General features: G+C 44.1%; 1 protein-coding gene across 1 annotated transcript; it reads right to left on the bottom strand.

Annotated features, from left to right (window-relative positions):
* On the bottom strand, window positions 1-26,325 carry TP53BP1 (tumor protein p53 binding protein 1; the record flags this gene model as incomplete). The annotated part of the gene is made up of 23 exons (XM_010142865.1): window positions 1-342; window positions 901-1,046; window positions 1,870-2,069; window positions 2,478-2,572; window positions 3,160-3,372; window positions 3,949-4,152; window positions 4,662-4,853; window positions 4,983-5,380; window positions 5,767-5,943; window positions 6,258-6,547; window positions 7,802-7,954; window positions 8,866-9,367; window positions 10,506-10,598; window positions 11,799-11,847; window positions 13,230-13,349; window positions 18,415-19,651; window positions 20,664-20,866; window positions 22,209-22,300; window positions 22,557-22,677; window positions 23,934-24,079; window positions 24,926-25,007; window positions 25,476-25,634; window positions 26,258-26,325. Coding segments are annotated over 23 exons (5,128 nt in total), but the record flags the coding sequence as incomplete, so codon positions are not given.
* Between the last annotated feature and the right edge of the window lie 71 nt (window positions 26,326-26,396).

Below are 26,396 nucleotides of genomic sequence, written 5' to 3'. Positions count from 1 at the left end.
TTACCACAAGAGATGGAACGTTTATTTCATCATAAAAGTCCAGCAGTTAAAACTATATACAGTAATCCATGCACACCGTCCAATTACACAAACATTTAAAACCTGATTAAAACACAGTCTGCACAACAGTGGGACAGCAGGGCACAGTTTCAGTTCACTGAGCGACATAGTCGTGTTTATATTTTGGATGCTTGTTGTAGCCCACTCTCTCGCCAGCAATAAGGCTCTGGATCACCCACTCTTGTGAGACAACAGGCAGACGTAAAGCTTCTGCACACTTCAAGACCCCAGCTGGGCAGGAAAAATCGGTCACCACCACGTCATAAACACCCAGAGCAATATCTGCACAGAAGGAGAGACAGGCATCTGTCAGGCGAGAAGAAAAAGGACCAGCTCTGCAGCAGCAGGTCGGTGTGTTTTCACCACTGTAACCACCTCTCCTCCGTAGCTAGCGAATTCTCTTTGCTCAGACACACTCTACAGACCCTGCACCCTGCCAGTAAACAATTCCCTCTACTCAAAATAGTAACAGGGAACCAGTAGCCAACACTACAGGCAGGACTAGGTCACGACCAGTCCTGACCTCAGGCCTACGTGGAGAAGGGGAGAGAGCTGTGTTCAGGACAGGAATGCGGTTGTAGCGGCCTACAGAAGGCCCAAGAGCAACCTGTGCATTTCCCCTTTGTCAGTCCAGTGTCCTGAACTGCTGCAGCTCCTTCTCTGGAAGGAGCACTTCAGACGTGATCTAGATTACATTCAGAGTGCTCATGTCTGCTCTTTGCGTGCCTTCATGCTTACAGACAACCCTGTCAGCCACGCTGAATGGTTTTAAACTGTACTAGAGACCGCAGCGGCATGGGATTCACCACTGCTAGGCACGAGGCACTGGCCCGCGAGTACCTTTGTTGTTAGCGTTCGAGCAATGCTGCTTAACAGATGCCGCTCCCCCTGTCATGAGGATTTCAGACCACAGATCCAGGAAGTTCTGCTGCTGGTCTGACACCAGGAGAACCTTCAGGTTATGGAACGGGTTTTCTCGTGGGTGCCTGCAGAATAAAGAGGAGAAATGCAGACTGCTAAGAATAGCTAGTAATCTGAGGCTTTATTTGAGCCTAGTGATCTGAGACTTTGAGACCCGTTATCATCAACTTCTGGTCACCTGACTGAGTCCCATATTTGTCCTTTCAGTATCTTGCATACAACAGCCTGAAATCCTTGCAACAATTCTCTGTTTATTAGAGAGTAAACCAGCTAGACAACATTGGTGGGGTGTGTGTGCAGCAGCCTAAATCCAAAGTTTGGCTAAGCTCCTCCTTAATCCTGAACCACCTTTTTCTGTGCATATCCAAAACGCCTCCCCTGAGACAGGGCTCAGGAGGCATCAGTCTCCTGCCCAAAAGCCCACAGAGATTTACAAACTGCTTTTGTCCCTCCCTCACCTTGCCTGAGGAGTCTGACTGATAACTGTTCTCTCAGAACACACCTACTGGACTAGACTCTACAGAAAAAGCAGAAGCTGACTTCAAAACAAGCCAAAGGAAAAGGAAATTGCAGTAGAGCTGCTCTCCTTTATCCATTTCTGAGCAGCTGGAGAAGCCTTGCCTGATTTCGTGAGACTGACACCTTTCTCACTTGCCAGGAAACTGTCTTCTTGTGTGTGTGTGGCACCCAACAGTACCTTGGCATTGAGGCCACTGCAAATCCAAGGAAAGAGATGGAAGTGCTGTTCCTGTAGGGAAGGGAAAGCACGGGGAGCCATGCCAGGCACACCTTCAGGACCTGCAGTATTCAAGAGCCTCCCAAGCATAACGATTCTCCCTGATTAAACCCTCGATCTGTGGACTCTGATCATGGTTACTTGGCACTTACCATTCTACCAGTTTTTGCTCCTGGAGGCTATAGCCAGCAGGCAAAAGGTAGTTCCGGTAATTCTGAAGCTGGTTAGCATGACAGCTATCATGGACCCAGATGTGAGACACACAAGGGATCCCTCTGGCAAGGCACAGCAAGTATTTCCGCGTTCGGCAGTGCTGGTCCGCAATTAGGAGACACTGATAGGCTGCATTACACTTCGGGGGAGATAGAGAGACGTAAACAGGAGACAGTGCTTGCAAAAGCCCCAGAAGTTATCCCGCTGCTAAACACTTTAAAGAAGAAAGCAACTGAAACCCTGATTTTCACAGCCATATTACGTGAAAGGTGAATTAGATTCTGAAATCAGGAGTACCCATAATAATCACCTATTCCAAGCTACGCAGTTCACAGGCAAAAACTCTGCCTGTTAGTTTCTGTATCATATCTGTTGAAACATATCTGTTTCTGATACTCAAAACCCAACTGGACAAGGACCTAAGCAATCTGCTCCGTTTGATCCTGCTTCCAGCAGGGCAGTTGGACAAGACAAGCCATAGCAATTCCTTCCAATCTATCTCAACTATTCTGTGGCCATCGTTCTAGATTAGTAAGTGAGCCCTTACCTGGGTTTCATTGAAGTCCTCTAGGATATAGCCAGCTCCAGCTCGCAGCTGCTGTGCTATGTAGTGTTTGTCATATGGAGTCATCCCTAAAAATTCTACAGCAGAAACAGATTATAGCCAAAAATTGAACTTTCTATCTGCTTATACAATCCTCAGTCCACAGAGCCCTCATCATCCATTCCAGTCAGAGACCCCAGCCTTTCTCCCAAGAATATCTAGAGAAAACCCTTGGAAGAGTCAAGGGGAAAAAAAAAAGGCGGAAAGGGAAGCGCAGCACTGGCCAAATGAGCCACCTGAGCACCTGGTCACCTTCTTCATGCTGAAGTTCACTGCATGAAACATGACCCTAGCAAAGGCAACCAGGAGGAATCCCTTCGTACTTCATTCCTTACCTCTCAAAACCTTCCTTCTCATATTATGCTACTCTGAGACTGCTGATCTCACTAGTGTTCACACCGTTCTCAGCTTGCTGAACAGCCCTGTGATCATCACTGAGGCCTGCCACATTGCAGGCTGTCAATTCTCTAAAACAAAGACTGAGTCTTAGGTCCTTCCTGCACAGGTTTAAAGAGCAAAAGGGCAAAGCAAGCACTCACACAAATGCCTGACCAGACAGTATCCAGTGTTGTTCCTAAAGCCACAGCATCCCACTTGGAAATGCAGGGGGTAAGATTTGCCTCACCTTCTTCCTCCTCACTACTCCCTGTGGGACCATCTGATGGCTTCTGGTCATTGAGCAATTTGTCACTGGGAGTTGCCATGGTGAGGAGAAAGGCATAGCCCAAAAAGAGGGTCTTATTGTGGGGCAAGGGTCCTTGATGGTCCTCCAGTACTGGAGGATCTACAGCATCTCCACCTTCACAGCTGCTTACAAACTCTCCAGCTCTCACAGCCCCTGCAGGGAGACAGAAGCACTGTGTGAGTCTCAGAAGTCACATTCAGCACAAAGACCCCGGGTAAGATTTGGGGTATGTTCAACTTCAGTTATTTTACTGGAGGAGACGGAGGCAGGATGGGGTTAGGGTTACACTCAGATAGGGAAGGATCTTTTGCTCTTCTGGTTGCAAAGAATCTTCTAATCAAAACCTGAATGATTACTGGGACAGCATTCACCAGTCTGTCAACACCCTGAAACACCACTGTGAAGGGTCCCTTTGACAGCTAGGCATTTCAGACTGACTGCAGATCGAGAGAAGAGATCGGAAAGGAGAGAGGCGAATCACAGCACTAAGGTCAGAACATTTCTAAAAGGCAGAACTGGAAAGCTGGCAGGTAGGTACTCAGACTGTGCTAAAAATACCTCTGTCTGCTGAATGCAGCCAGGGAGGATCAGTCTCAAATCCTGCAGGGCAAGCAAGCAACCTCATCCACTTTCTGCTTATGGGAAGTGGAAAGATCAATTACAGAAATACTAGGGAGGAAAAAAAGAACAGGTGAATGCAAGTTTAAGGGCAGAAGATAATGTTCTCACCAGGCTTTATCACAGCGGTCTTGCGGCCACGTTTAGCGGGGGATCTCTCATCTTCAGAAGCAACGAGTTTCCGTTTCCCAGAGAGTGTGCCCGCTGGGATGCGAGGACTCTCCTGCCCTTTACGAGTGGGAGTTGTGCTGCTGCTGGAAGTGCTGGGAGAACCAAGGTTACTACGTCGCTTCCGCTTCCCCTCCACAAGATTATCTGTAGTGTAGTATACAGAGACCGGTCACTGGCTGTCACCTACCTCCACGAGCTTTCACCCTACCTATCTGTACAGAGGTGGCTAAACTCAGTAGTACCTAGAAGGTACACAGCACCTCTCTCACCACCCTCTGACAGAGAAGAGCAAGAAAAAGAAGAGAATCCCACTTAGGTATCTATTTTCTCAAGCCCCGCACCCTGCCTGTCTCTCTTCCTCCCAGCACTGCTGAAGAGTTTGTGTCAGACCAGCCATCCACCGAGTGTAAATGAGTACAGCACTGCTGTCCTAGAAGCAGGACACTCTCCACAAGCTAGTTAATACCACTAAGTCTCTGAGCAAGACACAAAACACTAACAGGATCTCAAGGATCCTATTATAAAGTAACAAAAGCATTGCTGAATACCCAGAAAGATTTAAACACTGGTAGTTTAGATCAGGAACTAGAAGCATCTCAAAGGCACAAGAGGCAGAAGAGCAGAGCCAGCAGCTCAAGAGCACCTCCCCTTACCAAGACTGATGTCAGCTGCTTTGGTCAGGGGGGTGACAGGTTCATAAGGACCGAGCCCAAACTGCTCCCGGAGCTTATTTCCTTGTTCCAGAGACAGTATAACAGCCATTCGTTTGTACCACTTCCTCTGGCCTTCCTTTTCAATGCAATAGTACAGCTCTCCAGACTCCTTCCGGTGTCCCTTTACCACACCTGATGAGAGCAAATAACACCCGTTAAGCAGCTACACCCAGGCTTCTCATCCTCCTGGACAAGCACCCATTTCCCACTGCACTCAACAACTCGGAGAACCCAGGGATGGAGCTCAAGGCGTGCTCTTACCTGCACTGAAGTACTCATCCTCCGAGAGCGCAGTCACCTCAGTCTCCAGAGGGATAGGATCACAGAGTAAAATATCTTTTCCTAGCACATCACATTCATATCCATCATCAAAGAGCAGCTTGTACTTTCCTGCCCCAACATCCTGGGTAATCATCCCAGAATAGAAGTACCCATTTGAGGACCACTTTGCTACAACCCTGAGGCCCACAAAACAGTCCAAGGGACCAGTCACCACTTGTAATGGTATTTCTGGAGAGTCACTTCGACGTAAGGCACAGAAGCCAGAAGTGTCAGATTTCTCCCCTCCATCTGGCAAGCGAACTGGTCGAGTAAATGATTTCTCCTCAGGTGATGCTGTAGTTGATAGATCCTCCACACCTGGCAGTCCAGCTGAATCTCTGTAGAAAAGAGAAAAGCATCCCAGGAGGAGTAAGGCACAGAAGCCAGAAGTGTCAGATTTCTCCCCTCCATCTGGCAAGCGAACTGGTCGAGTAAATGATTTCTCCTCAGGTGATGCTGTAGTTGATAGATCCTCCACACCTGGCAGTCCAGCTGAATCTCTGTAGAAAAGAGAAAAGCATCCCAGGAGGAGGAATTCCCAGAAAGATCAGGAAAAACAGTTACTAAACAAAGAATATTTGAGCCGGATGATGCTGCATGCTGTCACCAAAAACAAGCTCCTGAAACAATTAGTACTCCTTTTCATCCGTCACATTAAGACAGCAGCTCCCCATTCTCTTCCTTGGCAATAAATTAAAGTTATAGCCTCCTTTTTCCAGGGTACCTTGCTCCTGTTGTTCGAGATGGTGGGCGGCCTCTTCTTCCTCGTCCACGAGGTGTCACAGGCGCTCTGCTACCCTGACGAGTGCCAGATATAGCATCCTCCTCTTCCTCACAAGGCAGTGCTCCTGCCTGGCTAACTCTGAGTGGGGATGCCGGCTGACCAGCTCCTTTCCTAGGGCTAGAGAATTTATGAGTGAACTGTTCTGAAAAGAGAAGCCATCTCATTAGGATCCCCCCCATTTTCTCTGTGATCTCCCAAGTGGTCAAGAAGTTTACCTCATCGCTGCTAAACTGGCAAGAGCTCAGGCAAAGCAAGGCCTTACAAGGAAACACACTACTCCTTTGGGAAGAACAGACATGGAGGCAAAGAATACCTCCTTCTCTTCCCAGAAAATTCTTGGTTTAGGGTCTACCCTGCTTCACACTCCACCTGAGCCAGCTGTTCCCTTCTGCAAAATACCAGTTAGTCCTTTCCCAAGGCTCTGCACGTACCTTGATTTTCCCAAGACGCCTCTGCCAATAGGTAAAGCAAACTCTCCAGTTTCTGTCCCACATGCTTTCCCTTTGACAGCTCCAGTTCCTCGCCCTGAGCTGCTGCTGCTGTGTGTGGCAGAGTGACCGCTGCTTGCTCCACTGGATGTACGGTGGAGGCTCGAGGCCTTAGATGAGAAGGAGCTGACATCGCCAAGGTCCCCTGACGTCAGTGATGAGCCCGCCGCAGTTCTAGAAGAGGTTGTGTCAGTCTCACACTCCTGGCACTCTACTACAGGCTCCTCAGTTTCCTTAAGACAAAAAAAGAGGTTCGTCAAAGGTGGTGCACTTGCTAGAAGGAAGCCCTACAATCACCAGGCAAAAGCACAGGCAAGTTGGGACCACACTCATGAAACGGAAGAAAGCCCTGCAGAGCTCAGCCTGCACTCATTGTTGGCTGACAGCGAGTCTCTCACTACAGGCCTTTAGCTGCTCTGTATAAAGAAGTCACATTAAGAAATCAGTCAGCAGGACAGAGCTTGGTTAGCACCAAATTAGTCTGGCTTTGAGTAATTCCCACCCTTCGAGGGCGTGAGTGAAGCAAATACACGAGACGCTGTAGCTGTGTCTATAGCCTTTGGTTACTAATAATCCAAGACCAGCCAGCTGGTCATTTGGAGCCATTACATTTTATGGATGTAAAACCATGTGCCTACAAAGTATCAAATGCTGGCAGATAAACTGGAAGCGGTTATATGACTGTGATCATACACGTTGTCAGGTACTTAATTCTCTAATGTTACAATACAGAATTCCATCTGTAGTATCAGATGCGAAACCATAAGCAGTGAACTCATTTATCCTATTTGCACTAGTTTATGCCTCTGTGTCATTACTCACTGTAGCAACACAGCGCGAGCGTTATTCACCATCACAGCAGAACAGCAGTAACATTTTATTGCTAGCAGGCCAGTATGATTTCTCTGCACATCAACTCAGCATTTGTCAGCTGTTTTTTGAAATTCCCTGAAGATCTTCCAGTTGATGAATGGACATACACCAACCCAAGTGTACTAAAACCAGGCTTGTTTATTTTGGGGGTTTCAGTTGCTTTTTGCAACTTCTCTTGAAGAATCTGGCCCACACGACTCAGAGTGCAGTTAAAGATGACATGGAGCTGCAAATACCTCACATAGCTCAATTTCGCAGGCAGAAGTGATTTTTGCTTGCTCCCATTCTGAAATCTCTCTATCCTAACATAACCCTAAGAATTTTTAAATGGTTGGATGTACATGGTAAAGTCTTTTGTTCAGTTCTTTGGGAAGAAAAAAGTCAGTGTGTCTTCAGAATCCAGTATCAGGCATGAAACTCGCCATCAACACATACACAGCTTTCGCCAGGCACTAAATCACCTACATCTTTGCTCCTGAAGAAAAGTTTGTCATCACAGCACGCCGACTTGTTCACTGAACTTGTTTTCTGCAGCCACAACACATTCTCATTTTAATTAACTTTATTTTTCAGCCAATACATCATTACATTTAGCCCTGAAAACAGGAACTTACCTCAACCACCTTCCGCTCCACCTCTGCACCATTTACGTAGTAAACATCCGTTATAACACGTGTAACAACAGTGCGCACTTCTCGAATAGTTCTCGTGTGGCGGTGCTGAACTCGGCCTTTGGGTGGGTGAAGAAGGTTAAACTCCTCCTCTCCCTGTAACAAACATGACAAATTAAAACCAAAACAGACCGCAATGAAAATAAAATGATGTCTGGTAATCTCTACAGTACAGTTTCTTCACACCGTGTTCAAGGGAGCCTGTCAGCATCTCATTACAAATTACATGTAACAACACAAGAGACCCTCAGCAACTGAGAACTGAACACATTTTGCTGAAGGGTAGAGGAAGGGAAACCACAGCAGTCCAGGGAGGAAACAGCAAACTTGCTTGGGTTGGTTTCACTCAGCGGACTCAGACGTAATACAATGCCTGTTTACGGCCCGGTTAATCTCCTATATCCCAGAGGACTTCTGAAGTTTAGAAACGGTTACTTCTCTAGTCTTTGTGTTCACAAGAAAACAAACAAGCTGTAACTGCAAAGCAGTGATTTTTCTTGAGTTTGCAATACTGTCTGCAATAGTAATTCAAAGTTATTCATCTTATTAGAATGTTTCTCTGGAGGAGCTCTCTCCATTGACATTGGATCAAGTGCAGAACAAGCTGTCAGAAGCTGGCTGGTGCAAAACAGAGGACATCGAAACTTCAATCAAAAATTCATGCAACTCCCACCTCCTTCCAACAAAAAGAAGGGTTGTTTTTTTTTTTTACAGTGTTAACTACATCTGGACACACACACACAGAAAAAAAAACCCCAACAACAAAAAAAACAACCAATCAAACAGAACTTGTAATATTTTTCCAGAAAATAAATACAGAGATATTTAGTTCCCAAACTGGAGTATCACATCGCTACCTCAGCGGTTGTGTGCAGGTGATACAGAAAAGCCTCCAACATTAACATTTTGAAGTGGTCTTTTGGCTTTGTTCTACAGAGAACCTACTGTTAGTGAATTTACTGGCTGAAGTTATCAGTAAAATTAAATGCAGGCAGCCTTCTCCCCACCTGACTGTGCAGAGAATCCGTGTCCTCTCCAGAGACATTCACAAGCTTTAGCCCGCTCTCCTCAGTTTGAACATTCGCATCTTGTCGCCCAGGTCTTTGCCCAGACATACAAGTTCCCACTTCCACCTGCCTACAGATTTCTTCTGACGTTTGTGTTGCTGCTGTGACGGTTGTTGGGGTAAAATGGCAGTCTGCTGTAGTTTGAATCCCTTTATTCCTGGTGTTTGCCCACCTCTCTTGGCTTTCATCCATTGTAACAGCCTTACTTGGCTTCTTCTGCTTTCTCCCTTCTTCTGGCTGAGCGCTTACAGTACCAGTCTCCACAGACTCCCTGTCCTCTGCACCAGAAGAAGGTTGTTGATGGCAGTCCTGCTGCATCCTTCGAGGAATTAGCACCTGCCCACCAATGTCATCTGCCTTGTGCTGCTGGTACTGCCAGTCACTGGGATTTTTATGTAATTCAGCATCTTCTGCCACGCCAGGAAAACCGAACAGATTCCCCCTGCAAACCAGTTACACACAGGTCAAAATTACTGATTAAAAAAGCAAGACAACCAATATGCTGCCACTCAGGTGAAAGCACTATGAAAAACCACCTAGCAATCGTTCAGTTGCTTCTTAAGACTGCACAGAACTCAGTAAGCCTCAAATTATAAAGTAACCTTTCGACCCCTCTCAGGTGATTGCTACGGCAGCAGGAAGAACGGCTGACACCCGTAGCGAACTAGGTGCTTCTCCAAACACTAATAAAGCAACCTGTACTCTACGTGTCAGGCACCAACTATGCCACATGCTTCTGGAAGTCATGCCTTCTCCAAACTGCTACAGGCTGCTTCACTGGCTGGAAACTGGTAACCACACCTGGCGAGAGGAGGCAGGAGCACAGACACAAACGCTGTCTAATGCTTTCATTAGAATTCCTCTGCCCCGCCAGAAGTGTGTCAGGTACTGTACGGGACTGTGCACTGAGCCTGACTAGAAGTACACATTTTGTTTCCCTCCTGTGCTTGGGGACTTTGAGGAGTGACTGACTTTGTTCTCTGTCTGTATATCGCCAAGCACTGGAACTCCCTATTCATTATGTCTTTAGAGCAACTGCTGAAAGCTCTCGAAATATAGGTTACTCTTTCTCCATACACCAAGATCTCACTGCCCCAACAAAAGACAGAATGGGAAACACTGAAGAAGCAGATTTCTACAGCTGGCCAGCCAGCCAGCACCCTCGTCACTCTAAGATATGCAAGAGCACAGTTCTTTCCAAAGGAACCAGAGACAGCAAAAACTGGTGGACTTGGAAGGGAGACAATAGCAGAAACAATAACAAACACAACAGGTCCTAAGAACTTTGAACAGGAGAAAGAAAAGGTGTTTGAGCAGCTGTAAGTATGATCTGTTCTCTCAAGCCCCAGATTTTAACAAAGTGTTTTAGCCAGCTGGAATCACATCGCTGCTCAGTAAAAAAGGTAAGTCTGATTGCCATGTGAGATACAAACATACAGCACTTATTATACTTACCCCGCTGTCCCCAACCTTCTAAGTCACCCAAAGACAATGACTTAGTGCAATTTCTTTGATGTAGAAAATGCACATGTGCATATAAATCCAATCAGGACTGGCAGGCAAAGACTGTGAGGAGTTACCTAAATGGAGAAGTGGAAAGACCATGACCTCTGGCCTCATCCTCTCGACGAACTTCACAGACACGACTAAACACAGATGATGCTTTCTGGGAGCTAGCAATGCAGATTTAAAACAAACAAACAAACAAAAAATCATCAGGGAGCGAGAAAATCCCTTATACAGCAAAACAAGAGTTCTCTATCCCCTTGGGAAAGCAGCAGTGGGTACTGAACTCGTTGACCTATACAGTCACAGAATGAGTGAGGTGGTCAGTCTCAAGAGTCAAGAAACAAGCTGCAATTGCACAAGCACTTCTGTCGTACTCTTAACAGCCAAGAGCAAGGTAACAGTTCCAGAAAACAGGGTGAGGAAAACTGCAGCCCTATCAGGAGTTTCACCACCTACTACCTCTGGTACCCACAGGGGACACAGTTAGACCATGTACACCTTATTTCTCGGGATTTTCATGACAGCACAAAAATAGCGGGAATGACCATCATAAACCTGACCCTGAGAGATGAAGTTCCACCTATACCTACAAAGGCAACCCACCCTCAACCAGCGAGGAATGACTGCCCCTCGTCCTCAGCACTGGGCAGGATTACCATCCAGCATGCAATCCTGTGACAGGAGATACTGAGTTCACTTCAAAGTTGTCTCACTGCTTCAAACCATTATACTTCACCCAGATGACAACAGGTCACTATCTTCCAACTCAGACTCTTCTACTAGTACTTACAAACCGCACTGCCCAAAGGCTCAAATCAAGCAATGCTAGGCATTCATGTGAGATAAGACACATATACAAATCAGAAGACCAAGGGAGCAACTTATGTTTGGGTCAACACGTTAAATTGTGATTTCAGTATATCAGTGACCTGGTTATGTTTCTATCAGATTCATATCAAAAAGAGAATTCTCTTTCAGAACTCCTGACATATTCTTTGCAGAAAATTGCACAATAAGAAAAGAAAGCAGAAAACCATGTATTTGAAATTTAAGAGGTGGAAAGGGCAGACTTGAATTCCGAACTGCATGAGACATGAATTTCTGCTTTGACCAGTCAGGAGGAGGCAAAATGCTGACATGAGGAAGCACAAAGCCTGTAGTGGCAGAGCAGGCGAGGCACCCACCTTTCCTGTGTACTGCAAACCTGCTGTGAGAGCTGAAGAGTTAATGTCATGGCTACTGCTAACAGCATTCCCTGCTTCTGCGTATCATTTTAATATTTTTTTCCCTGCTGCTGGAAACAAGTGGAAAAAGAATCTACCCAGATCTTTGCATTAACTCTATGCGGCAATAAGCCCAGTTACCTGGCAGCAGCAGCACAGGATCCATCTTGCCTGTCACCAGCTATAGGCTCTGAAACAAGAAAGGAGGGAAGGATGATTTTGGTGTCACTTTCAGACATTCAGAGTCTCCTGCCCCTTCCCAGACTCCCACACTCAGCAGAAAGAGAAGTTGAGTAGCGCTGGACAAAGGGTGCCCAGGCCTTCCTGCCCAGCTGCTCACCACAGTCCTAAGTTTCTGCAAGTTTTAGACTACTCCGCTGAATGTAACTGTTCTGATTAAAATGCTGTCAAACTTTTTTGTCCAAATTATGCTTTTAAAATCTTTTCCCTCTCAATATAAAACTCCACTTCCTGTCCTGTGACTTTGCCTGTACATCTCACAATTTTTAGTCTGCTGGAAATATCTTTCCTCACAATAGAGGCCTCTCCTCTCACTCCATCCTTGTTTGGAACATTGCAGAAACAGAGAAACGAATTTAAATGAAAAATGAGAAAAATTACAGAGACTCAGAGACTGTCTCGGGGAATGCCACAACGCAGTTTTGAGTTAGGGCAGAGATCTAGTAGAACTTGCATCTTTTGAAGTTTCATTCTCTTACTTTCCAAGCTGAATGGCAGGGACTCCTCACTCCCATCAGTCTCAGGGGTGACAAGGTTCATTCGCAGAGAGAGTTTTGCATCGGCCTCAGGAACTGCACAAGAATCTCCTTTCTCACTCACTTCCGACACATCTGCTGATACCACTGCACTTTCCACCGTGACATTGTTGGTCCCCATTGTGCTCTCTGCCGTAACATCACTAGTTGTTATAGTGTTGTCTGGGCAACTATCATCCACTGAGAATAGGAAAACAAACGGTAAAACAAGAAGTAGTTACTGTCATTCACACTGTAAGGTTCAGGTGCCAGCTCTGTTCTGAGGACGCTTCCCTGTAGGCATTACTAGCGGTAGCACAGCAGTGGAAATTCCTGTCTAGAGTTCTGAAGCGCGAAAGTTCTGTGGCACAGGTACCATCCCTCGCTTGCGACAGAACACCTCACTACACACCCTTCCTTTCACCCAGCAAACACAAGGTGTTGTTTTGTGAACCAAGCAGAGCAAGTCCTGTGAAAGATTATAAATATTGGGAACAATCTTCTTCTAGTCTAAGCTTTTCCACTGCTCAGAGGAGACTTTTGCATTCTTTAATGGGAGTTGTACGCAGGAACACAGCGAGTACAAGGAAGCCACGTTCCACACCACCCCACACTTGGGGAGCAAACGCCTTCACTAGAGATGGCGGAGAGAACAGAAGAGAACAAGAAAGTGTGGAGAAGGGACGCGTCTTCCCCACAGAACAGTAATGGTTTTTGCCAAGGTAGGTTTGAGTTATCCCATCAGATCATGCACTAAGAATCAAAAGCTTCCAAATAGGATTTCACTGCAGAACAGAACCACTTGGGTCAAACTCACCAATCGGCGTGCTGTGCCTTCTGGGTCCCATTTTGAGCTGGCCAATAAGAGGTGGCGTTGTGCTGGTCAAGGGTTGAATGACATCTCCCTCCTTCGGCAAAGTAAAATGAATCGGGGTTTCTAAAAGACAGAAAGCACCAGGATTAGTAATTTCAGGGCACTACTCTGGATCAAATACAAAGCACAGGTTCACTGTGCTGTGGAAACAGGGAAAAGCATAACCCTGGTGCTGTCCTGTCCAAAAGCCCCCTTAACAGTTACTGGTTTCAGGACAACTGCTCTAACTGATCTTCCTCACATTCTGTGTGGAAAATCTCTCTCAGAAAAAATCAGAGCTGTGGTCAACTTGATGCAGCTGTCCCCAGGTGCTAGATAAAAGTGAGACTAAATACCCCAACATGAACAGGAATTTTACAAAATGCAGCTTGGCTTCAGAAACGCTCAGGATTTTCCGCAGAATAGGGAGATGAGAACAGAAATGAAGGTGAGGACAGAAATGAACTGGCAGAGCTATGTGTTGCCTGAATCAATAACCTGAAACTTACACAGAATGATGCTTTACCATGAGACAGCCTTGGATAAAAGGTCAGCAGATATCCACCTATGAGCCCGAACAATTAGCAGCAGTCAGTTAAGGGTTAGATGATGATAGCAGACACTTGCCTGGAAAGTAAGCTTTAAGAGAAGTAAGAGACGCTGCAGCTCCAGAACTGCAGGATGCCACCAGAAAGGCTGGTCCCATCCACCTATCGTCTCCCAACACTTCTGCCCCTTCTTGTGCAGTCTCCACCATAAAGGGTCTGCAGGCTCTATTGGCGGAGGCAGCCTATCCCAACAGGGAAACCATGCCTTGGTGCATTTACTATGGGATCTTGTAGGATTTAACAGATAAAATACAGGGAAACCCTAGTAAAATGCTCCCTCCTTTTGCCTCACCCTATGTCATTTACTCGCAAACCTTCAACACCACATATCAGTAATTTGCAGGCTCCATTCTTTCCAAACTGCATAGAAGTATTTAAGAAAACTAACAGATAACCCTTTCCACCCCATGATGAGGTCGAAATAGGTTTTCACTATCTCTGTCACTATCCTTCCTTTTCCCTTTTTTCTAAAGCTGTATTTGTTCATTGGATTTCATTCAAGATATCATTTGAATAATGCAAGTCACAATGTACGTAACTCCTGAATTTCAACCAGCATGTATTAGGGGGAAAAATAAATTGAAGAGTATCAGAAAATTGTTAGTTAAGGTCATGAGAACAGAAACTCAAGTTACTTAAATTCAAGAGCTAGCACTAGACATTCAGATACAAATTTTAGCTGTAGCCAGATGCAGTGCATCATTCTTCAGTCACACAAGACACTGACATACGATCTACACAACCACCTTGTGGCAAATGAAGCCATAAATACATCACAAAGACATAATCCCTCCACGGAACAAAACCCAGCCAGTGGAAAGCCATCCACTGTCTGTTTGACAACTGAAAACCATCCCCTGCCCTGCCGCCACAAGTTTGAAAGATGTGGTCCAGCAACTGCAACATCCTCAAGATCAGCCGAAGGACTCCTGTGTGGTTTTGCAGTGGGCATTTCACAGCGCAGGGGACTCACACATTGGGGGTACACCACTGATCAAAAGGTCAACTAGCATTGCTCACCAATGGCTTATGAATGCCTGTCGTATCATGACCTGGAGCAGATTTCAGTGTTAAAAAGTGTTTTATTTAAAAACTGAAGTCTTCAGGAACTCCACTGAAATTTCATCTGTTTAGCTACCACAATCCCTTCTAGCCTACGAATCCACATTCGGTAGGCTAATAACAAATGATCAAAAGAATTTATGAAATCACCTTTAGTAAGAGATCATCTAGTTACTAAACCAACAGATACTATTAGAGAAAACAAACAAGTTTTCACCATACTGAAGTGGAACCTAACATCCCACCTTGTTACCTCACTACAGCTGCTTATCTTCATTTTATTATCATTTCGGCAGCATACTGCCAGACAGACTGCTGTATTTAATAAAACCTGTACTGTTCTCCAGCTCAAGTTCCAGTACTGGTCTCTTGGCTGTGCCAAGCTGTCTTAAGAAACACGCAGTCCCAGCACACCAGACACCCTGCACTTGTTCACAGAGAAGTTGAACTGAGATCACAAAATGCGATGGGATCAGAACACCTTTGAACTTCCTGACAGTGTTTTGACCAAATCTCCCCAAAGTATTATAAAAAACAACGCCATTGCTCCAGACTCAGCATGCTCCTAAACTGTATTTTTCTGGATGACGAGGGACTGCAGAAGCATCTCCCCACTGCGTTTTTGCTCTTATATTCATCTATATGCATCTGTTACTCAGTATTGAGGGAACTTGTGTGTCAAGCTAGACTGATGAAGTGTAACTGCACCTCTGGCTGTTGCAGTATCTCAATTCCCTGGGACTATGATCTTCAGTTTCTGGTTCAGAGTTATCACAAAGGCGCAATGACCTATTACTAAACAGGATGTATGACCTAAGAGACTAAACAGGAAAGACCAAAAACCCACCTCGACAACAAAATATGCCATTAAATGGCACTATAATAATCTAACACTAAAAAAGAAGCTGACCTTCTGGGTGCACAGAGGATCTAAAACTCTAGTGACTCAGATTGTGTGCAGTCTCCGCAATCTGCCACTGAGGTTTTATTTTTTATTTTTCCCAATTTGAAAAATACATCATGATTCAACTGTACCACTTACAAACAATATCCCCTAAATGTCATTAGGGAGGCAGCCTCCAAACATTGGATAAGATGTTGCTAAGACACATCTAAAACCCACAAATTAAGAACTTCAATCCGAAACTGATGACACTACTGTCTTGATTGACAAAATCACCCACCAAATCGCCTCCAGCATGTTACTTGCTTGGCACCAGTTCCCAAGGCCAACAAAGACTCTACTGTCAGAGAATGCACCACATTAAAAAAATTCATTGCATTTCTGTCCAACTGAAACACTCTACTTCCACGCTCAGCAACAAAGCTGTTTGCTGTAACATTCTGAAAGAAAGTGATGGTCAGTAGCCATGGGCTGTTAAAGAACGCAAAAAAGCTCCCAAACATCTGACTGGTGCTACTGCATTCAGAAGAATGGCTGTCAAAGTGACATCCATTAAATTGCTATGACAGCTGGTATATTAAACAGTGCTCAACAGGTTCAGTACAGGTTCATTCCTATGAGTACACGTCTGGGAGAGAGGAGTTTTTAACTCTAAACAAAGATATCAGAACCCCTAAAGCAAGGTAATTTTTACATTTTACTAAATATATACTTAGCTCAAAATAAAGTAACCGCTCCAGAATTTGGTTTTGGATGTCACTGATGTGAAAAAGCCATGGCCACTTACTCCTTGAAAGTAATTTGAGCTTTATTTTGTTTCAAAATGTGTAGACAGACACTTATAGCAAAGTCTAGCTTGAAAACTGCTATTAGCTTTTGTTGGAAGTCTCTCCAAAACTGATGACCTGCATAAGCACTCAAACCTCTTTTCCACCCCTCGCTGTAATCTAACCCCTAGGGTATCGATATTTACCTGTCATTATCTTACAACACAAGATACTACCTTCACCCTGTTTTTCAGCAGCTCGAGTTTCTTCTCACCAGCCAGTTCCACACTATTCAATGGCTCTCCCTCTCAAACTTGTCAGCAAATTCGGTATTACAAACACACAAGTATTCCACTCAATCCCTTTTCATCCCAGTCTCCATCTAGCACTTCAAAGTCATCTCACCTACTTCTGTTCAGACATAAATAAGAAAACTCTTGATCTTGTTCTTTTTTGAAATCTGCCGTTTTGACCTTTCCAGACAGGATCGCATGTTCCAGAAGTCAGCATGGTTCAAGGTCACAAGAACTGAAGAAAAGGGAAGGGAACCATACAAGCTCAAAAGGCTTTCCGAAGAAACAGCCAAAGCTGCCATAAACTACAATAAGGGTCAGTTTGTAACTGGAAAAATTAAACAAGTAGTTCAGAAAACAGTAACAAAAAATATTGGACTTACAAGAATTATGAGAGAAGTTCTGAAGAAAGGTACAGCTCTCAGAAAAAACCAAACATAAATAAGCACAGAAAATAAGAGAGATGTCCTTCACTGACAAGAAACAGAGAATTATTCAGGTTGGTTATCAGCTGAGTACGTAAAGGAAAAAGGCGTCTGGATATGTAAGTTTAAGCAGTATGCCCTATTTCTCAAAAGGAAAAACCAGAAAACATTATCACTTGAACAAAGCTCTGCAGAACAGACTATAGCAGTAAGAGCAATCCTATGTAGCTGACAGCTTTATAGGTTCCACAATTCCAAATCAAGAGACTGGCCCATTTGAATCTACTGGATGGCTCACAAACGCCTTCCCTGCTAGACCCCTCATTTAATTCTACAATTCTATCCATCTTCCACTGTACTCTAACTGAAGGACTTAAGATAATTCACAGGGCATAAGCTACCTAGCAAATCAGTGAAAAAGAGTTAAATAAACCTCTACAACACACTGATCTGTTCAGGAGATGCAAAGACAATCATCACCTATTGAAAACTAATGTTTTCAGCCCGTTAACTTTCATAATCATCAACTTAGGAGACTGGAAGTCACACAGCATCATCATAAGAGACGGAAAACACTCTGGTCCTGCAGTTTAATATTCTCAATAAATTTGCTCTATTAGTTTCTAGCTCAGAGTTGCTCTATACACTCACACAAAGAAAATTCTCCTCTGACAATGAAAGAAAGAAAAAAAAGTAAGGAGACCTGAAGAGAGAAAATACAGACTGCCACACACCCTCTTCCTTTCAAGGTCACTAGTGCTGCTGCTTCTGGGGGAAAAAAAGGTTACAAAAATCCCTGAGCATTGCCAAGGTTGCAACATTCGGAGTTTTCAAAGTTGCTCTGCGTTTCCACCATAAAACAGCAAGAGTGTGTCAGGAGCAATAATTACCTTTTCTTTCTTGCCTGCAGTAGTGTGACAAAGCAGAAAAGGCATGTTATGTACATAACACAGTAACTTGTAGTGCTGCTCTCCAGAGACACCATTCAACACACACCCAAGATCGGCGCTCCCTGAAAACACCGAGGACTGTACACAGCGGTCCATACTCAAAACACGCCCCCGTGAACTACTAACCCAAATTCACTCACCGCTGGAAGGACTGGGGGATTCAGCAGGTGCCCTCTCCTGTGGTCGCATCTGCTCTTCTTGCTCCAGATTCCTTCCCGTAACAGCATCCTCCATATTCGTTGACACCCGATTCTTCTGCTGAGTCACCAGCACATCAACCACTCTCTCCTGAAGTGGTGGCTCATTCCCTATCACCATTATCTGTCCCAACTCTGAACCACCTGGATGGTTTTTGGCACACGACACCACTTCTGATGGAACACCACTCTTTACCTTAGGAAACAAGTTGTTGTGCTGTTCCAGTAACTCCCCTACAGAAGGCTTAGATAAAACTTTGAGCTTTGGCATGTTTTCCGAAGCAGCCTTAAAGGACAGTTTATCCCGGCTCTCTGCCTCTCCAGTGTCAAAAGCACAATCTTTTGAAGTTTCTTTTCCCTGGCTTTCTGGTCCAATCTGTTCTAGCTCTCGGGCCTGATCAGAGAAATTTTTGCTACTTTTACAAGAACCATCAGGAAATTCCACTTCCATATCTTCATGACACTGTGCTTCCCTTTCAAGAATAAACCTCTGAGAAAGTGTTATGTTAACAAGGGAACTGTCTTCATTTATTTGCTTCTCTTTTACTTCCAGTTTTTCCTCTTGTTCTTCACACTGAGTCTCAGGAACTGCCTCAGGTTCAGAAGTCTCCTCCAACGGACAATCCTCAGACTGCGCTTCTCTACCCTGAGCAGATGACAAAATCTCAGGCAGACCAGACTGATCTGCAGCAGCCTGACTTCCAGAAACACGCTCAATCTCCCGGTGAGCTGTAGGGGCTAATGACCCATCTCCTGCTACATCTGCACTAACTAACTGTATTACAGGCTTTCCTGCAGTATCTAAGTCCTCCTTCTTTGCTTTTTCACAGTTTTCAGAGAGAGCTTGATCACCTGCATCCATCTTCAGTTTTACATCGTCATTCTCCACAGAGCAGCGTCTCAAGTCTGAGGCCTTGCATTCAGAAATCATCTCTACCTGTGTGTTTTCGTTACCTTGGCCCGTGTTCAGAGAGCCTGGACTGACCTCTGTATTTGTGGACTGGCTACATTCACCTGCAGAAAGCACCAGCCTACAGGACTCAGAGTCACCTGCAGACATCTTTGACAAAGCATCTGTGGGTCCAGAGAGATCTCCTGGTAAACATAAGTGGGTTAAAGCAGAAGACTTTTCTTCTCCTTCAGGCTTCGTCTCTGGGCTTTGTGTTGGAACAAAGATATCCTAAAATGAAAAAAGTGGGACATGGAGTATCCTGAGTAGGTCTGTTTGTTTGTCATTCATAGAACGTTACACTGGATTTATGAAGCAGAGAAAGCACAGCATAAATCTTCAGACAAAAAAACCACAACCCAAAAAACCTAAACTTTCCCCACCCATTTACATGAGTGGTAATTGCCCTGTTCTTGCTGAAAAAAATTATCACCACCTATTACCACAGAGGAACTAAAAAGTCAAGTCAGGCATAATCCTCGGTACACCTCTCATACCACCAAATTATGAAGTACAGGTCAACTACGGCAAATTAGTAGCTACTTTAAGTCAAACAACCCAGGGTTCTGAAAAGACTTTCTGGCAGAATCTATCATATTAGCACGGAATCCGCTTTTAGCTAAGGAAAAGCCTGGCTTCCACTACTGAAGACTCTAGCACAACCTTTATTTTCTGCCTGGAGTTGATTGAATTTGTAACATCAAGCTATAAAGCTACCAAGTGACTGTTAATTACTTTTGAACAGTAATAACTTCCAGAATCAAAAAGCACAAAGGAAACAACACAGAGTAAGAATAAGCAAATTGAAAAATGCAGTAAATGAATTCTAGCTTTGTAGGAGAATACAAAAGTTCTATCACTAAATAGCTTCACTTTCTCCATGACAAATGATGCCAAGGTCTATCCTGATAAAAGTCTGATTTATGATGCAGTTTGAGATGCGGGACACCCAGTTCAGCATCAGAAAGCAGCAGCCTTCCAAAAAGGGAAAGGGGAAAAACAAAAGGCGCAGAAAATGTTTCTAGCATAGATTAAAAGACAAGAAATTAAGCTGTTCCATGTTTTCTCTGCACAGCAAACTACCACACATTATGATCAATATGTAACCGACCGGTGGGAACAGGGAAGCTCATGAGAACCAGCTTAGCAGAGAAGCTCAACACAGAAGCACAAAGGCTGACTCACACACACATCCGCAAGAGCCATGTGAAAACCTCAGAAAAGGTATTTGCATGAACCTTACATGAGAGAACTCCGGTTGTGATGGCATAGGTAAAGATCCAGGAAAGAAGGCTGGGGCACTCTGGGACACTGGAGTTGAAGCCTGTGGCAGGACAGGAGGTTCTGGTGGGATACACGGGATGGCCATCTCCACTAGCGTATCCCCTCTCTGCTTCATCATCAGCTCTCTTCCTTCGGCAGGGGAAGATATATCCATCTCTTCATCTGCTTCAAAGGGACAGAAAATACATTAATAGCAAATTCTTGTGTTGTACCTAAAGCTTCCAACACTCTATTTAAAGACTCGTCTTCAGTGGCACATGCAACTTTCTCACAGTTTAATGGGTGAATCTAAAATCACTTCTCCAGGTAAATTCTTTTTGGAGGAAATAAAATATAAAATGAAATCAACAAAAACATCCATATCATTAAATTTGAGGGGAGGAGAAAGTGTTTTGTTAAGAATTTATGTAACCATTTTGCTACAGGTCTAGAACTTCTACAATTAGAAGGCGGCTATCTGAAATTTATAGAAAGCATTTCTCTGAGGTTTTTGCGGTTTTTTTTTCTTTTGCTATCTTTATTAACATGCAACCAGATTCAGATTCCGGCTAACACAATATCTATTTTAAAAGTATTTCACATTTTGTGGTGGGAATCTCACAGAAAGAAATGGTGATCTTCTATCATACTGTAAGTCTGCATGGATGGATATCTTATTCCTGATGGTAAACGTGTGCTCAGAGAAAATGTTTAAGAACCAAGATATGCTACGAGACAATCTCTCTTTTGGCATGGCATTCTAGAATACACAACATAACGCAGGAAAGCTTTTTAAAATACTGTGGAATTCATCAAAATTAAGGTAAAATAACTGTTATGATATCCTCCCCTGGCCTTCCTATTGCATCTGCCTGTAGCTTGTCCCTCAGAAAGGGGGACAATTGCAACCACCAATCTGTATCCCATATGAATCATAGAATCCTCTGGTTGGAAGAGACCTTTAAGATCATCGAGTCCAACCATTCACCCTAAGTGAACCCCCCCTGCCAGGGTCCCTAAACCATGTCCCTCAGCACCAAATCCACACGGTTTTTAAATATCTCTAGGGATGGGGACTCCACTACCTCCCCGGACAGCCTGTTCCAATGCTTCACAGCCCTCTCTGCAAAGAAATTTTTCCTGATATCTAACCTAAATTTCCCCTAGCATAACTTGAGGCCATTCCCTCTCATCCTGTCATTCATAACATGGGAGAAGAGACCGACCCCCACCTCCCTACAACCTCCTTTCAGGTAACTGTAGAGAGCAGTAAGTATCTCCCATCTTTCAAGTGAAGGGGAGCTGGTCGACAGTACTGATTTTATTATGACAGCTGTGCAGAGAATGGAGAGCACATCAGCCTCTGAGTCACAAATACGAATCTCCCTTCATCTGCCTCTTACAGCGTTTTCAATCCTGCTCGACCCTTTAAATAAACTTTAGCAGGTTTTGAAATGGTTGCACACTCACACTAAACCACAGAGCACAGAAACACAACCACAGAGCAGTACGGAGAAAGGTTTACCTTGTGCTTGCTCCTGTTCAGTAGGACTGCTGGGGACAAGAGCATCAGATCCAAAGGCAACCGGAGGAGGAACAGCCAAGCCTGAAGAGACACTGCAGACCAAGAGAAGGGGACGTGGAAAAGAAGACCACACATCACTAAAAAATGCAAGAGACTTGAGAAATGGCCACTGACCACATGGGCATTGTCAGTTCATTTCATCACAAAATAAAGCCGTTGTTCTTCCCAGAGTGTAAAACTAAAATGCTGATTGCTTAAAGTCAAGCACAAGTCCTTGAATAAAGAAGGGTGGTGGAAATACACTACTGCAATTAGGCTATTGCAATAATTGTGGGATTTTTTGCTTACTTGGAATGACTCTCCTGTACAAGGGATCCCTGCCCAGAGAGCTGCAGGAGCTGCAGACTGCGGGCAGGGGTACACACCAGAGAACTTCCCTCTTCCACCCCGGATATCGGACAGCCACTCCCTGCAGCAGGTTTGAACAAAGGGAAATAAAGATTAGAAATTCGGCCAATAACCAAGTTGATCAGAAAATTCTGAGGAGTGATATTCACACTACTGCACAGTTACTTCTCAGGGAGGCAAGGACGAGCTGATTTCCACACCGCTGGAGAAGGGCTGCACGTGAAATTTCAGTATGTGAAATGTGAGCACAATATAGTTAAGACAAAAAAATTAAGTTTGTACCTAGAGGACAGAGGTTTATCAGGACGGACTGTACAAGTGCTCCGACCTGGGAATTTTAAAAGAAAAATCCTCAATGGCTCCAAGATCAGCAGAATTGATCCAGCATTAGAACGCAAATACAGGCAAGATTCTTATGAGAACAGGCACCCTGCACTGACCACTGACTCAGTGCGAATAGGAGATTGTTGTTGAACCTTCTGGATACAGAGGGTTCACGCACAGATCATATTGGCATAGACACAGGTGTGCACAAATTAAAACTAAACAAAAAGCGTTTAGCTCATGCTTTATGAATCGTGACAAAGCTGCCTTTCAAAACTTTATTTTCTAGGCCTTTCCCTATGAAGATAATTAAGAACCTTTCCATTTCTTTATTAGCCTCTCAGTTGTGGATCCCCAACCAGACACAGACATCCTCCCAGCAAGACATACAGTGCTGACCTCTCTCCTGGTCCTATTTCATGTAATCTTTTCTTTTACAGGGATCTCTCACATTAACCTAGATGACAAGTAAGGCTGACCAAAACTGCAGTATGAGGATTTTGGTTGCAGGATCCCGCCCTATCCTAAACTGGAAAGACAATTCAGAGGAGTAAGGCGGAATGTTTTGCCAAGTAATCAGCATAAGAAGGTCTATGATATTTGCCTACGGTGCTTACCCATGCTTCAAACTGTGTGTCACTACAAAGAGTGGGCATTATTATTGCCAGCTTCAGAAAGGGGTACAACGGTAGAGTATTTTGGTTTGTTCTTCAAACAAAAGAGGCACAAAAAGAAAGGAAATTAATGCATTTAACAAGCCAGCATAACTATTCTAACACAAAGTGCCATTTAGACATTGGTCCACAGTGTAGTGAAAGAGGTTGCGCGTGGCTTTTCATTTCCAAAGCACCCTCAATTTTAGCAGAAGTTATGTGAAAAATACTCAACAGCACTCTGCACCCTAAAACACTACATGCCTGAAAAGATCAAGTAGGGATGATGATTATGATGATCTCTAGGATGAAAATTTTGGCTCCACCTGTCTATTGTTACCTGCTGCATTATTCTCAGGAAACATCTCTTCCTGAGTTGACAAGATATCCGACTCCTCGTGACCAGAATCAAGGGATTTCTCAGTTTTAGTGGGGTCACAGCCAGGCAGTTGTTTTCCAGTATGCTCTTCTGCTTCCTGCAGAGTCCTAGAAAAGCAAGACACAGTCACGGACCTGAGAAATTCGAAGTATGAAGTACTACTGCAATCTTGTGAAGAAAATTTATCAGCACGGATGAAAGGTATTCAGATGGGTATACCACAGGAAAAAAAAAAAAAGGTAAAAAGGAAGACCAACCTCTTCCTCCTGACAAAATGACAAAGATTTTTCAGAAACTGTTATCTACCAGTCTAAGCGAATGTAGATTGTTCTACTGAATTCTATCCAATGTAGATTTGAGAAATTTTGTTTCACCTCCTTTTTAATATTATTTTGTGGAAGATTATGACAATACAAGATGAGCTAAATATTATTCTATCTGGCATAAAAGATATAGAGAGTTTTCAACAAACTGAAGTTTCACATATGAAAATAATTAAGACTATAAAATTTACAATAGCAAACACTCAAAAGCACCCTGGAATAACCACGGCTCAGCCTCTAGAGTTCTCTTGTGAGGCCAAAGCCCGTGATGCAGTGGTTAAGTTATCTTGAAATAACCTCTGTGACAAACTGAATTATTACTTCTAATATATTCCAGTCATTTAATTTTAAGAAAGTTATTAGTATATTTTATCATCCTCCCTTAAAAATAAACCTATTGATATCTTTGTGTGTAAGAGTTTCACACCACCTCTTTTCTCAGCTAGGAATGGTGAAAGCACTCGTCAGCTCTGCTGCAAAAAGGTCTCATCAGTACTTCATCCTTCCCTTCACTTTTCTCTTTTGCCTTGAAGCCTGAACTCTCCTATGTCTAAAAAATCTAATAAAAAAGACACAAATCAACTTCCAGAATATCAGTGAGGGACCTACAAAGAACACGGACTGTTTTACCTTGCCGACTTCTCTGGCTGACCTTCCAAACCAGGTTGTGTTTCTGTGCTGGAAGCAGCTGCCGTGCTGCCCACACACAGTTCTAGCAAGAGAGGAAGAAAAAAAAAAAAGAAGGGATTTGTCACTCGGGTTACCTGGATTAATAGAAAAGAGAAGAAGCAGTTCTGCAAATCGCACAAACATCAAGACAAGCTTTAAATGAAAAGAAATAATCTTGAACTATCAATGGTAACAACAACGAAAGGACAGGATGAGGTTTTTGCCAGGGAGGGAATTCAGTATCAGACTGTCTGAATACTCTAGAAACAAACTAGGAGAGAGGTGCAAGAATCAACGATAGCACTTGAACTGCTACAAGAAACCCAGTGAACTAGCCCAAAGGGAAGAGAATGCAAAATTCTTTCAAACTACCCATGAGCTGTGAACTCACTTTTGAAACTGCATTACTAATACTGCATTTCCTGTCAAAGAAACGTAACATCTGTAATTTAAAGAAACCAGAGAGAATTGGCAAAGCAACAAAAGGACATCTACGATCACTTTCACATACCATCTTGTATATCGTTCTTCACAAGCCTGGAAGCAGGGACAGCAGCTCCAGGGTGAAACTGATGCCCAGCATCTCTCTCACTGTGCACGAAGTCATTCTCAAAGTCCTGGCTCTGTGAGAGCTCTAGAGCTCCAAACTGCAGCTGTGACATGCCTGTATCTAACACCAAACATCCATAACTAGTACACATACCAAAATAAAAAGTCAAAGATCCATCTATCACTTTACAAGGGCAAAAGATACACCCTCTAACAAGAAAAGTATTTAGGCTATTGCTGAATATGAATAATGGACTCTGATTTCAGCTGCACTAATCAAAAATAAAGTAACAGAGTAGGGACAGTGGCCATTAATCCAGAAACCAGTGTTAATCAGCAAGGTCTTACATAATGCCGGTAGATACTGCAGCAGATTTGGACTCCGTGATGAGAAAACAACCCTGATAACGCATAGCCTGTGCCTGAAAGTCTTATGATGACAACATCCATTATGCCAGTTCTTTACTCTTGGTAAGAAGGCTCCATCTCCTAACGGCCAGGATGCACCCATACCTCTTCTAAACCATTTCCTGTCTCCAAGACCCTTGTTAACATCTAAATTAAATCACCTTTTTTTTTTTTTTCCAAACACCAAAGCATACAGATCAGTTTCTGGAAAAAGACACCAATTTCTGACCCATTATTACTGGCACAACTGCCCCTAGAGAGACAAGTGAACTCAAATCCCACGGATGGCTGAGCAGATACGCAGCCCCACGCTAGGACCTGAGATGGAGCAGTTACCTTCTACGCAGGGCGAAGCACAGTCCTCCACATCACCTTCGCCTCTTTCTCCGGCCTTTCCAAGGGCACTGCAACAGAAAGACTTATGCACATTGCCTCAGGGTTTCCTGCAAGCTGCTTTCTTACAGCCGATCGCATT

This window comes from Buceros rhinoceros, unplaced genomic scaffold (genome assembly GCF_000710305.1).
Source record: "Buceros rhinoceros silvestris isolate BGI_N320 unplaced genomic scaffold, ASM71030v1 scaffold20049, whole genome shotgun sequence".
Classification (NCBI taxonomy): Eukaryota; Metazoa; Chordata; class Aves; order Bucerotiformes; family Bucerotidae; genus Buceros; species Buceros rhinoceros.
This window is presented reverse-complemented; position numbering and strand designations above follow the sequence as displayed.